The sequence below is a fragment of the Leuciscus leuciscus genome (genome assembly GCF_965113295.1).
Source record: "Leuciscus leuciscus genome assembly, chromosome: 2".
NCBI classification, from domain to species: Eukaryota; Metazoa; Chordata; class Actinopteri; order Cypriniformes; family Leuciscidae; genus Leuciscus; species Leuciscus leuciscus.
Window position 1 is genome coordinate 19,586,380 of NC_138726.1, and position 14,775 is coordinate 19,601,154.

General features: G+C 47.1%; 2 protein-coding genes and 1 long non-coding RNA gene across 3 annotated transcripts in view; 1 reads left to right on the forward strand and 2 right to left on the reverse strand.

Annotated features, from left to right (window-relative positions):
* The window catches only part of col25a1 (collagen type XXV alpha 1 chain), a 719,149-nt gene that overhangs the window by 654,651 nt on the left and 49,723 nt on the right, over positions 1-14,775 (reverse strand). The window lies entirely within an intron of this gene.
* LOC309486319 overlaps positions 1-14,775 on the forward strand; it is a 371,979-nt gene that overhangs the window by 280,894 nt on the left and 76,310 nt on the right. The gene's annotated exons all lie outside the window — the stretch shown is intronic.
* LOC309485827 (uncharacterized protein) lies at positions 6,530-10,621 on the reverse strand. The gene is made up of 2 exons (XM_082152884.1): positions 9,625-10,621; positions 6,530-8,893 (listed from the first exon to the last, which is right to left on the reverse strand). Exon 2 carries the CDS (start codon positions 7,484-7,486, stop codon positions 6,548-6,550), a length of 939 nt encoding a protein of 312 aa, XP_082009010.1. The 5' UTR covers positions 7,487-8,893; positions 9,625-10,621; the 3' UTR covers positions 6,530-6,547.

The following is a 14,775-nucleotide window of genomic DNA, read 5'->3' on the forward strand; positions in this document are numbered from 1 at the left end:
TGAATCCTTAGTTAAGCATTCGTTAATAGTTAATTCATCATTTATAATGTATTAATAGACATTAATAAGAAGTTTATAAATACAGCTATAAATGCTTTATTCTTGATTTATAAGCATATCTATAATGTGTTTAATAATTGTATTTTCATACTGATCAGTTTATCACTTCTAAATTTTTTATTACATTAATTACAAACCAGTTATTTAGGAGCTGTCAGTGGTTCATAAGATCATTTAGAAAGTGTAAGTAGATGATTAATACACTTTTTAAATGTAAATGTATACATATTATTTAGACATATAGTAATAGTTATTCAATAAATGCTTTATTAACATGTATTCCTACTGTAATTCATGATTAATTCAGGTAGTTCTAAAACATTTAGTTGTCATTTTGTGAGCTCATCTAAAGTGAGGACTATTTATGCCTCGTAAAGCTTTTACAAAGCAGGCTTGTGCAAAATTCAGAATTTCAGAATTGGCCTCCATTCAATTCATGAATTTGAATTTGAATTGAATTTACTCCGCCCCACAGGACGTTGAATTGAATTTGAATTGGAATGACAGGAAGTGGAATTAAATTCATGGCAATTCAAAGAAATTCCACACAGTCACACAACAGAAAGAATGTGTTGAGTCTCGCATGCATTCAGTGTTAGGAAGGTTACTTTGGAAATGTTATTGCTTACTGTTATTAGTTACCCATTATAAATGTGGTTTGGATTACTTTATTTGGATAACTTCATCAATGCAAAGCAATTTCGTTTTAAGATGATTAGTAACTAATTGAATTAAACATTTTACCTCAGTAATACAACTAAATACAATTACATTAATTTTGTAATTTAATAACAGAAATTTCATTTCACGTAACTATTTCCAATGTAATTTTCATTTCAAAGTAATCACACAAACACAAAGTTGTTGTAAATGCAGTTATAATTTATTCCAATGCAAAAAAATATCTAATTCTCAATAGCTCCTCAAATGTTTTTTTCATTGAGTCTGCACCATTCTGGTCTGAATATCTTTCCTGCAACACTAAAGATTCTCTCAACAGGTGCAGAGTGAAGTTGTAAGGGACTTCTGAAACTTAAAAAGTCCAGTGTTGCCCATCAAATTGTGCTTTCAAACAAATGTCCACCTCAAATTGTTTAGCAACCATTTTAAATACTTGGTTAAAGTAAAGCATTCTGGGAAATGGAGTCATGTTCCATCATGTTCCACAAAATTACAATTACAATAAATCAAACTTAATTATTTGTTCTGTGACTAGAGCTTTTAACATTCATTGCTGGGGGAAAACATATCCTTTTAATGTAATGTGTACAAGTAGTTCAAACTAATATCATTTATAATGCAATCATATCTGACATATACTGTAAAGCTTCATTGTTAAACACTTCACTTAAAATGTGTTTATGAATTTCTTTGAATTTTTATTGAATAGCAATTCTGCTTCCTTTAATTCAAATTTGAATTGTAATTATAGATCCTGTTTTTGACATCAATTCAAATTCAATTCAAATTCAAGAATTGAATTGGAATTAAGGAGTCATTCTCAATTCAATTCTGAATTGTGCACAAGCCTGTTACAAAGGAGATTTAAATGCTCAGTTATCTTCTAAACAGAAAAAGGAAACAAATACAACACAGAGTGATACAGAACATATAAATATTTATTTTAAGATGCAAAAAAATTAAACTGTACAACTGGTAGCTTGATATAAAATGAAAAATAAACATATTCTATGTTATAGAAAAGAACAATTTCCTGTACACCTTGAATTAGCCTGGACTAGCATAGGTTATTCGCTCATGTTTGCTCTGCTGAATCCTTACTTTATCTATTGATCTGAATGCCTGTAATCAGTCAGGTAAAACGGCTCAGACGATTTATCATATTACACAAAATATTAATTGTTTTGAATGTGAAAACTATTGCAGTTTATGCTTATATTCATGAATACTCCACACAATGGAACCAAAATATTTCAGGAACTGAATATATTGTAACACTCCCTACCCCACTTTCCCAGAAGAGGGTGAAGCCTTTACAGCTTGTGTCTCGGATACTCTGCCAAAAACTAACAACACATCAGTTTCTTTTTGATTATTATCTCTATCAGGGCCACAATCGCGTGACATTGCAGTTTTTCATCATCATGAAAGTTTATTATTTTCATGCGTTTAAAGCAATAAGTTTAAACTTCTGATATATGGTTTTCTTAGCGTACACATCCGAAGCACGCGCATAGAAAGCTGCTTGTCAGACGGCGCGTCCTGTGAGTATTAAACAGATTTCTCTTGCATGTCTTGTTGTACTTAAACTGTCAAATACACAAAAAAGGAACCAAAAAAACACACAGAGTAAAAAGACAGTCGGTTATGTCAGTGAACGTAAACAGCAGGGAAAGAAATTGCATATGTATATTAGATCTGTATATTAAAGTGACAGCAGCCGAATGTACAGTACCTATACTGCTGTACATGCTGTTAATATGAATCAAACAACGAAAGAAAAATAGAAAATCACTCACTGCTCTCGATTAAATAACTTTAATTTAAAAAGAATAAATTTCTTACTTGAATGCTTGTGATGTGGCACAAATGTGCCAAACTTAAAGAACCACGTAAAACAGTTTTGTGAGAAACTTTATTTTGTGTTTGTTTTACTTTAGTGGCAGTCCCATGAAAGGTGTACATTCCATGATGACTGTTTTCAAAGTGGAACATCCAAGGTGAAGTTAAACAAATGTTTGAGTACTAATATGCATGTCTCTTTGTCTTACCGATTCCTGGAAATGCCTAGTAGGAGGGGCCGCGAACAGGAAACCGGTTATATGACATCCTGAAGGGGAGGAGTTGGGCTATTAAGATTATTTAGACCCAAAGACATGAATGTTTATGTGTTTATGTGTTGTTTTTTAAGTGGTAATGTAGCTGGTAAAGAGACATTTTCAATGTATAGATGGTAAGGTTGTCAATACATTGTTAACTATGAAATGTATAGATAATAACTAATGAAGAGTTGTGATTGGTCAGTTTGAAAATTAAGGAGGAGATTAAAACTATTAAAAAAACAGACGAAATGTTTGGAAGGAGGAAGGAGTGTTTGGTTGGATCAGTAGCCAACGGTGTAATTCATTTCCCCTTGAGTTTGTTTTGTTTTCTTTGTTTTGATGATTTTGTTTGTTTGTTGTTTTGAGACATACTTTGAACAAATTCCTTTTGTTAATTTATTCTCCTGCATTTTGCTTTGGACTATGTTGCAGGTTTTTTGGGGGGAATTTGTGACACTCTGAATAAATAAGAATTTTCCTTGGACATTTCTACATTTTTTTCAGTTTTTCTACTGCTTGTTTAGCCAACGCACTGACCATCCTACAACAATGCTCTTAATGGCGGACTGTGTACAGCTTACTCAGGGGAGGAAGGCTAAGCTAATAGGGCAGATTCCATCATAAGTCATGGGTGGGGCTTTCCTTACATAAAAGTAGGGGAAAATCTGGAACTGCTCATTTGGAGAGACTGTTTATGATTTATGGGGATTATAAAAAAGGAGTGGGTGGATTTTTACCATTATAGGCTGTTCAAACATCTGTGTTCAAACACCTTATTAAAGTGAATTTTGCAAAATAGGTCCCCTTTAAAATAATTAAAGGCAGCGGGTCTCTGAGTGATAGTCATTTATGTTTCAAGTTCCATTTTATGTAATAATGCTTTAAATAAGCTACACAATTTCTGATCATAGGCGGAGGGTGAACCAAGTACAGGATAAGGAGATGCTCTTCCCATTTAAAAACACATTTAAAAGATTTCCTTGAACTAGTTTCAAGTTATTGTGTCACTGCACAACCTACACGCCTTAGGAGGTGCAGGGGTCATGTGATGGACTTTGCACTGAGCCCTATATTGATCTGACAGCCTGACGGCTCTTTGCATAAGACATCCCGCAATATCAGCAAAAGCGAAAGATAATGAAAAGTCTTCAGTAAAAGACTTAAGTGAAAAATATCCCTAACCACATTAAATTCATTTTCAGATTTCTCTTGGGAGGGATATCACAAAAGATCTGTCTGTTGTGGCTACCATCTAGGCTCAGCAAGAAACTATACAGAAGCTGGAGCATCGTTGCCTCATAGTTCCTCTTTGACTATTTTCTGCACATATGGTATCGCCTTCAATGGCACACTAAACACTAGCAGCTGGGCTGTGCTCATGTGGCAGACCATAGCACTCCATTCCCTTAATTCCCCCAGTGTGCTGTCTCTAATGTGCAGGCACATACTCATCTGTCCCTGGGGCCTTGGTTCCCCACCTCAACCCCCTTACTGGCCCCATTCATAAAACACTTTCTTGGGATGCAGGGACTGTCTGGGTAAATGCAGGAGGTTTAGGAGTCTAAACATGTGCACAAACGTACTCGGTTACCTAATGTAACCTCGGTTTTCTCTAGAAGAGGGAACGAGTATTGCGTAAGTTAGCTTACGCTACGGGAAAGTTGTCTTTTCTCGAGATCTGAAGCCAAAAAATTATCCTTAATTTTGTATTTATTGTCAACGCAGTGCGGCAGCCGGCAGACCATGGCAGGCTACATAAGCGTGCTCATTGGCTGCTGCTGCAGCCTACCAGTGAGCCCTGTGTGACGTTGCGCCCTCCACACCCCTCTAACCGTCAGGATGGGTGTGGCTAGCGTGTATATAAGGAAGGGCTCACAGGCTGAAAATCTGGTTTTCGTAGTCTGAAGTAGAGTTCTCAACGGGTCGGGTCGGCCCGACAAACCCGACGGGACCCGCGGGATCGGGTCGAAAATATAAGCAAATGACTCGGGTCGGGTCAGACCTCGGGCTTAATCTTTTCCGCTCAGTAAAAAAAAAAAAAACTGCTGTTCACCTTAAAGAAAGTCTGGCTGCTGCGCACAACGTGCATCATGGAGAGGGGCGGGGGCAGACGCCGCTGCGTGCACGCCTTTAGCCTGGAGAAGAAGATGGAGTTGGTGAAAAGTAAACTTGCTGCAGGTGAATTCACCGTCGCTACTACAGCCTATTTATATATTTAAAGTTTATTGTTTCAGTTGTTTGTATTGTTAAAAGGCGTGAACATTAAAGGTTGATTTGAATTTGCGTCTGCTGGTCATGATAATACGTATATGAGAAAAAAAAATTCCGACGCGGCGTCGGGCCGCGGGCGGGTAGATAATTCATGTTGATGTGTCGGGTAACATCGGGTCCGGGCTTTAAAAGCCACGGGCCGGGTCGGGTCGGGTTGTAATTTTCAGGCCCGTTGAGAACTCTAGTCTGAAGCGCAAAAGCTCGTGGCGCAACACGGCAGGTTACGCAATACTCGTTCCCTCTTCTAGAGAGAACCGAGGTTACAATAGGTAACCGAGTACGTTCTCTTACAAGAGGTTCTCTCGTATTGCGTAAGTTAGCTTACGCTACGGGAACCCCTTGTCAATGCCGTGCGCACCGAGCATCCAGTGCATGAGTCCCAGGGAAACCGGGGAAAACCACATGCTTGAACAGGTGGCCAGTCGGAGAGACGGGCCAGCACATGTAATAAGCACTTCATATAAAATAGAGCGGCACTGCCGGTCTATGTATCAATGTAGGCAATGCGGCCAGCAGCGCGGGCCAGCACAGTACATAAGCACATCATAGGGGAAAATAGAGCGGTCTCGCCGGTCTATGTGTAGAGAGAATAATCCCCAGCGCAACTGAGTGGAGGATAGGGGGCCAGCGGCGCGGGCCCGCACCGGTACACAGGCGCGTAATGGGGACAAAAAGACAGAGCGGCTCAGCCAGTCTGTGTACAGAAAAACTCTTCCCTTGGTGCCATTACCAGAAATATTAACAGTACATGAACGTAGTCTGCACATGAGTGACTGGGCAGAACATACATATCACTTATACTGATAACAGTTTAGCCTGCAAGGCGGGAACTTCCAGGTTATAAAACCTCACGAATGTAGATGGGGAGGCCCAGCCCGCCACCATGCAAATATCGTGAATAGAAATCCCGCTGGACCAAGCCCACGACGAGGCCATGCCTCTAGTGGAGTGGGCTCTGATACCCATAGGGCACTGCAGATGTTTGGAGGCGTAGGCTGCTGCGATCGCGTCCACTATCCACCTGGGCAGGCTCTGTTTCAAGGCGGCGAGACCCTTGGTGCGCCCACCAAACGAAACGAAGAGCTACTCGGAACGCCTAAAGGCGGCGGAGCGCGTGATGTAAACTCTCAGCGCCCTGACGGGGCATAAGAGGTTATCACTGTCCTCGCTATCGGATGCTGGCAGAGCCGACAGGGAGATGATTTGCGCCCTAAAGGGGGTACCAATCGCTTTGGGGATGTAACCGTGTCTCGGTTTGAGGATGACTTTGGAGTCATTTGGTCTGAACTCAAGACATGCGGGGCTAACAGATAGCGCGTGTAGATCCCCCACGCGTTTTACTGAAGACAGAGCTATCAGAAAAGCGGTTTTGAGCGAAAAGTATTTCGGATCCACGGATTCTAACGGTTCGAAGGGAAACGCTTTCAGGGCCTCTAGGACCAAGAAAGATCCCAGATAGGAACCGAGGGGGGCCGCGGGGGGTTCATCCTCCTGGCTCCTCTAAGGAAGCGGATGATGAGCTCGTTCCTTCCTATTGCATGGCTGCGCGTTGTCTCAGCGAACGCTGCGATAGCCGCAACATACACTTTGAGCGTGAAAGGGGACCTGCCCTTGTCCAACAGCTCTTGTAGGAAGGAGAGCACCCGCGAAACCCCGCATGTGCGTGGATTCAGGCTCCTAGTGGCGCACCATTTAGTGAACACTGACCATTTAGACGCGTAGAGTCTTCTCGTGGAAGGGGCTCTAGACCGCGTGATCGTGTTTATGACCCCTTCTGGCATATCAGCAGGTATCCGTTGATTAACCACGCATGCAGAGACCAGCGCACTGGATGGGGATGCCAGATCGATCCACCGGCTTGAGAGAGGAGATCTCTCCTCACCGGGATCGGCCATGGGGCTGAGTGCGACAGCCTCACTAGCTCTGGGTACCAGATTTGGTTCTCCCATCGCGGGGCTATGAGGAGCACTGAATGGCGCGTTTCCCTGATCCTCTTTTTTATCTGTGGTAACAGTGAGATCGGAGGGAAAGCATACAGCGGGCGGCTGGGCCAGGTTTGGGCCAGCGCGTCCTCGCTTTTTGAGAAAAAACCTCGGGCAATGAGCGTTGTCCTTCGACGCAAAGAGGTCGACTTCCGCCCTGCCGAACAGGCGCCACAGTAGCTGGACTGTCTGGGGGTGCAGGGACCATTCTCCCGGGGGAATGTTGTCTCTGGACAGTCTGTCTGGACTGACATTCAGGTGGCCAGGCACGTGCGCGGCTCTCAGCGAGCACAACGAGTGATGGGCCCACACGAGAAGGCGTTTTGTCAGATTGCAGAGATTTCTGGATCTGACACCGCCCTGTCGGTTCACGTAGGACACCACGGACATGTTGTCCGAGCGGACTAGCACATGGTGGTCCCATTTATGTGGGAGGAAGTGTTATCACTCCCCGCTGGTACCAGTCGGCCGCTAACCAGGGTCTCAGTGCTGAAACGCAGCTCTGAGTCACTCTGATCCATATGCCGCTGGACGCCCAGGCTCGGTGAGACACTCGAGCGTTCAACTAGCGTTGTACTGCATATGCAGTAGACCTAGCTGAAGCACTGCTGCAGCTGATGCCGTACGACCCAGCATCCTCTGAAATGTTTTTAGACGTGCGGCGCTGCCCAGCTGGAAAGATGCGGCCAGGCGCTGGATACGGCGCGCGCGCTGTATCGACAGCCGGGCCATCATAGCCACAGAGTCCAGTTCCAAACCCAGAAAAGAGGTTGACTGACTGGGCAGTAATGAGCTCTTGGTCCAGTAGACCGTGAGACCCAAGCTTTCCAGGTGGCTGAGAAGCACTGTTCTGTGAGGGATAAGTTCTTCCTCTGACTGTGCTAGAATCTGCCAATCGTCCAGATAGTTCAAAATTCGCATGCCCTGACCTCTCAGGGGAGCGAGAACCGTGTCCATGCACTTCGTGAATGTACGGGGTGCTGAGACGGGCCGAACGGCAGGACGGTGTACTGATATACCTGACCGTCGAAGGTGAATCTCAAGAATGGCCTGTGACGGGGTATTATCTGGATCTGAAAGTAAGCGTCTTTCAGATCGAGGGAAATAAACCAGTCTCTCGGGCGAATCTGCGCGAGGATCTGTCTGGTTGTGAGCATTTTGAACGGTCTTCTCATAAGAGCTTTGTTCAAATGTCTCAGATCTAACATTGGTCTGAGAGCTCCGTCCTTCTTTGGCACGAGGAAGTAACGGCTGTAAAAGCCTGCCTCGCTCAGAGAAGGGTGTACCGGTTCTATAGCCCCTTTGCACAGAAGTTTTGCTATTTATGCACGAAGTAGGTGTGCTACTTGCCCATTCACTCTCGTCTCGGTTCGCGCTCAAAAACGCGGGGGACGACGAGCGAACTGCAATGAATAGCCCTTTCTCACTGTGCTCAGCACCCATTCTGACACGCCTGGAATAGCTTCCCATGCTTTCGCATGTACAGCTAGGGGCAGAATGGCCTCCGGGTTCCGATTGCCGTGATTCGCAGGCTCGAGAACCTGATTCGGAGGCGCGGGCGCGGCGCGCGGGCTCTCGGTGTGCTTGAATACGGCAGCTCGCATACAGTGATGGCTGGCCGTTTTTAGATACATTGTCCTAGGCTAGGACGGGGAACATTTTGTGTGAGGGACGGCGCGCGAGAGCGGCGCCGGGGGCGGTAGTGAGAGGCCGTGTAACAGAGCGGGCAGCCGGTAGGTGTGGGCACAGGGCTGTGGACACGTGACCTACATTTAACACTCGAGCGGCTTTTGTCCGCTTCATGAGAGTGGGCTCTGAGAGAGACACAGGGTTTATAGTGCTTGTGTGTAGGGGTGAACACAGAAACGTGGGCACATTTTCTACACTTGAGACACATGCGGCGTGAGCCGGACAACCAGACGTTAAGCTCTTTTTGAGATTTCTCTGGGTCACCGTGAAAACGACGGTTGTGTGCAGGCGAGCGGGTTGATTTACCGGCTCGTTGGCTGCGAAATAAGCATCTGCAGTAGCCATAACAACGAGGACTGACAGAGCGTGAAGCTTTGACGGTGGTCCGGCCGCAGCGGGACTTAACCACGTTTTCCTCCCTCGTCAGAATTGTATTCTTATGAGATTTCTCTGGGGTGCCGTAAAGACGGTGTTTGGGTGCAGGCGAGCGGGTTGTACAACGCGCTCGTTGGCTGCAAAATACACATCTGCAGTCGCCTTTTTAGGGGACTGACAGAGCGAACTGCTTTGACGGCTCAAATGTTTAGACGCTCATAAAAAGTCAAGCACCATCCTGTGAGTGGGAGGGTGCGAGAGGCGGGTTCGCTTTCTGAAGTAAGAAAGCTGGCCGCGAGCAGCATAATTTTTATCTGCCGTCGGAGCCCGGATTCGAACACGGGTCTCTGGCGCGAAAGCCTAAGGTTCTACCACTGTGTCACAGGGGGAGAACACATAAGCTTTTGGTAAGCGCGAGCATATAAGAGAGCGTCATGTTTTGTGTCGGCGTTCGTTTTGCAGACGTGCGTGTATTAAAACAGGCTCGTTTACTGCAATATTAGTATTTCCAGCCACCTGAACTTAGAGGGGACTGAGAAATGTGTGAGAATTGGAGGTTGGTCCGGCCTCAGCAGGACTCAAAACACTCTCTCTTCCTCCTTTCGCCGGTGAGTGAGGCACGCGGGGTGCTGAACATTGCTCGTCGTGGCGGCGTTTATTTGCAGGCGTGCATGTATTTATAACAGGCTCGTTTACTGCAATATTGATGTTACCAGAGTGACACACGCGAACGGGGGGCGGGGTAGCTTTCTTGTAACGTAAAGGAAGCTATCCCGTGGCCGTCCGCTTTCTGACATCCCTTGTGAGCGGCGCCGTTTGCGCGCCTCAAACAGAGGGGGAGCTTTCAGCGGCGGCGTCCTCGTCCAGCCCATCTGCTTCATCCCCTGAAAAGGCGGCGGCGTGGGCGAGTGCCGGCGGCTGCGCGGCCGGGAGGGGGGGGGGGGCGGGAGAAGCTCGAGGGAACGGATCCGGCGAGCTTCTCGTTGCCGCAACGGCCTCCGGTGGTCTCTGGGAGCGGCACTTCTTTCTGCGCGGCCCCGTAGGGACAGGCGGAGTGACAGCTTGATCGTTGAAAGCTTCAAGTCGAGCCCGCAGGGTTGACATTGAGAGCTCTTCGCACTCGGGAGTGCGGTGGCGGCGTGCTCGCGGCCCAGGCAGAGAGCGCAGATGACGTGGCGGTCTCCGTTGCTGAGCGGGGCTCGGCACGAGCCGCAGGAAAGACGAGGTATTTTTAGAAAAACGCCTCGTGCTCTTTTAGGAGAGAGAAAGTGTGTGACGCAAAGGCGAACACACACAGCAGAAAAGGATATGTCGCCGGATAGCGTAGCAGGCACGGAGGCTGAAGGCGGCGAAGACGGCCAGCTTCCTCAGACGCTTCCTAGGCTTGCTGGTCGCTGAATTCAACGGCGGCGGCTCTCCAAGATCCAACGATGCGAAGAGCTTCGCTGAAGACATGAAAATCAGATTTTCAGCCTGTGAGCCCTTCCTTATATACACACTAGCCACACCCATCCTGATGGTTAGAGGGGTGTGGAGGGCGCGACGTCACACAGGGCTCACTGGTAGGCTGCAGCAGTTGCCGCTGGACAGCCAATGAGCACGCTTATGTAGCCTGCCATGGTCTGCCGGCTGCCGCACTGCGTTGACAATAAATACAAAATTAAGGATAATTTTTTGGCTTCAGATCTCGAGAAAAGACAACTTTCCCGTAGCGTAAGCTAACTTACGCAATATGAGAGAACCTCTTGTAAGAGAACTTCAGATTACTTCCTCATCAGAATCCCACTTACACTAGGATCAGTTGGGAAATCCTCCCAAAGGGTCATTGCACAGGCTGTCTTCTCATCTGTTTTCTTTGTAAATGTCTTTTCACATAAATTTTTTTTAAAAATGTAAAATAATGTTAAATGCACACTGTAAAAAAAAAAAAAAAAAACGGTGAAATTTACGGTGAAAAAACGACAGCTGTGGTTGCCAGTATTTTACCATAAAAAATATGTTTTACAGGACTTAAATTTACAGGCAAAAAAACACAATGTAAAGAAAACCTGTGAAATTTAAAGGAACACGCAGACTTTTTGGGACTTTAGCTTATTCACCGTATCCCCCAGAGTTAGATAAGTCCATACATACCCTTTTCATCTCCGTGTGTGCAGTAACTCTGTCTGACGCACCCACCGCTAGCCTAGCACAAAGACTGGAGGTAAATGGCTCCAGCTAGCATACTGCTCCCAATAAGTGACAGAATAACGCCAACATTTTCCTATTTACATGTTGTGATTTGTATAGTCACAGCGTGTACAAATAACAAGGTCACATAAAACACAGCCATCTTCTAACCATATACATACTGGGAACTATATTCTCAGAAGGCAAAGCACTGCTACTTGGGCGGAGTGATTCTCATGTGACCTTGTTATTTGTACACGCTGTGACTATACACATCACAACATGTAAATAGGAAAATGAATGTATTGTCACTTATTGGGAGCAGTATGCTAGCTGGAGCCGCTTACCTCCACTTTGTGCTAAGCTAGGCTAGTGGTGGGTGCGTCAGACAGAGTTACGGCACGCACGGAGATGAAAAGGGTATGTATGGACTTATCTAACTCTGGGGGATACGGGGAATAAGCTAAAGTCCCAAAAAGTCGGCGTGTTCCTTTGAGGTAAAAAATAAATAAACATCAGCTGTGGTTCCCAGCACTTTACCATAAAAAATACAGTAGTAACCTTTTAGTTTTTACGGGACAACCCTTATTTTTCATTAACCAATAAACGTTATCATTCAATTTCACTTAAAGGGATACTTCACCTCTGGAAAGATGAATGTGTATTTAAAATGGGTCATATTTTTGAAGAAGAAATGTGAAATTATTTTTGTTCAGAGTTTTATCTGATTATTTTGTTGATTGTCACCGTTGTTGAGATTCATATGCTGATTCTTGATGTCTGTATTGGTCTAAACCGTACAGTAGTTCAAAACCTTTTTTGTACACCTTGTGTTTTCAAAGTTCTTCAGATTACCTGTTTGTCACTGCTGACTCACATGCTGTAGGGTCACAGAGTTATTATACTCAAAAATGTGAAATATATTAGTATTAAACATTCCTCATACAATAAAAGATAAGACTCTTTATGAGATCAGTGAATCAGGCCACTACATGACGATTATGTCATCCTCAATAAATAGCCAGCAACACCTGATCACATTTTCTCTCTGATTTTCACGAATGTGTTTCATAAACACACAATTAAAGCAGTCAGAGAAAATCTAAAGTTAGAAAGTCAAGGGTCAAGAGACCAACTAAAGCAAACACTCATCTCCATAATGGTGACTTCAAACTTTATTATTTTCAATATAAAACATCAAGGTCAAAACCCCTGGTAATTCTCAATAATAACTTTTATGACAAATTGGTTTGTAATACAATACAACCACAGCTGGCAGGTTGTTCTCTTACGAGAGGTCTCTCGTACTGCGTAAGATATCTTACGCTAGGGGAAAATCCTTTTCCGCGAGATATTGAAGCCAAAAATTATCCTTAATTTTGTAATAATGCAAAACGCGTTGCAGCAGCAATGCAGACATAGGCGAGACAGCTCGCGCGCCTATTGGCTGCTCTGCGGCAACTGCAGCAGCCTATCGAGCGAGGCCTGGCGTGACGTCAGACCCAATCAGGGCACTTCGCGCCCGCTGCGTCACGTCCCGCCGAAATGGGCGTGGTCTAGGCCTATAAATATCGCTCGCAGGCAGCTATTATCTGATTTTTCATCCTTCAAGCGAAGCACACGCATCGCTGGAGCTGGATTAGAAGCCGCGCCGTCGAGAGAGAGCACCTTCAGCGGGACGAGTCACTGAAGTCGCTGGCCGCGCCGCCTTCCTGCCTTCCTGCTGCGCTTTCCGGCGCTTATATCCTTCTCTTTTATTACACTGTATTTCTGTGTGTGTGTGTCGCCGCCGCGACACACATTCTAAAAGAGCTAGCGTCTTTTTAAAGATGCCTTCCTGCGGCTCGTGCAGAGCCACACTCAGCGACGGGGACCGCCACGTGATCTGCGTTTCCTGCCTCGGTGAGGAACATGCAGCTCTCGCGCTCGCTGACGGCGGATGCCCTCACTGCGAGCTGATGGCAATGGCGACTCTGAGGACTCGCCTAGCCGTCTTCACCGAGACTGGTCCCCCGCCCGCCGCGGCGTCGCGCCGTAAAAAGCGCCGTGCCCAGCGGGCCCCGGAACCCTCCCTCAGCCGCCAAAGCTCGCCGGTTCGCCCGCTTGCTTCCCCGGCTTCTTCTGTTTCGCTTCCTGACGGACAGCGGCCGCCGTCTGCCGCCGCTTCCGTTGATATCGCGGATGAGGAAGCCCTGCTGGGAGAGGATGATTCCTGCTCTATCCTGGCGTCAGGCAGTGAGGATTGGGCGGGCTCTGAGGACCCCGCACCCCCTGCCCGCACGTCGTCAGGCAAGAGAGCTTCCATTGAGACGGAACTCATGCGAGTACTCGCACAGGCCGCGGCGAGCCTCGGCCTCGAGTGGTCTTCGCCTGAGCAGCCCGCTCACAACCGGCTGGATGGATTTTTCCTGCCTGGGGAGCGCGCTTCGCCTGCGTCCAGACCGGCGCCCTTTCTTCCTGAGTTACACGAAGAAGTCGCCAAGTCCTGGAGCGCCCCCTATTCTGCTAGAGTGCGTCCTGCTGTTTCTTTGGCATTCTCCGCCGTTGACGATGCCAAGAACAAAGGATACCTCTCGCTGCCGCCGGTTGAAGAGGCGATAGCGGCCCACTTATGCCCGCCCTCCCCCTGACGGCGCGCTAAGCCGGCCCTACCCTCTAAAGCTTGCCGCACGACGTCAAGCCTGCTCCGCCGCGCTTTCTCCGCCGCCGGGCAAGCTGCGTCAGCGTTGCACACCATGGCAACGCTCCAGATCTTCCAGGCCGATCTCCTCCGTAAGCTGGATGAGGACGGACCTGACGCGATCTGCGTGCCGGACTTAAGGAGTGCCACGGACCTCGCTCTTCGTGCTACTAAGTCCGCAGCACAAGCCATTGGACGGACTATGGCTTCTCTCACCGTGTCTGAGAGACATCTCTGGCTGACGCTCTCGGAAATGGCCGAGTCTGAACGCACCGCGTTCCTCGACGCCCCGCTTTCCGCCACAGGCCTCTTTGGATCCTCCGTCAAGGATTTCGCGGAGAGATTCGCAGAGGTACAGAAAGCGTCTCAGGCTATGAAGCACTTCCTCCCGAAGCGCTCCAGCTCTGCAGCAGGCCGTGCGAAACCGTCTGCTCAGAGCTCACAGCCACAGCCACCGTCCACTGCCTCCACTTCACAGCGCCGCCAGGCCAGAAGCGCGAGACCGCGCTCCCGCTCATCCGTGGCTCGCGACCTAGGATCACGGTGAAGCCCGAGGCCCCGAAGTCGTCCTAGCACAGCTAGGAAAACGACGGTGTTCCAGTCCCGCTGCGGCCGGACTCACACCAAAGCTATTCGCTCGTCCAGTTCCAGAAAATGTGACTGTTCCAGTGTTTTCTGCAGCCAACAAGTCGGTTCTGTCACCCGCTTGCCTGCACACAAATGCCGTTTTCACGGCTACCCAGATAAATCCCCAAAAGAGTGTATT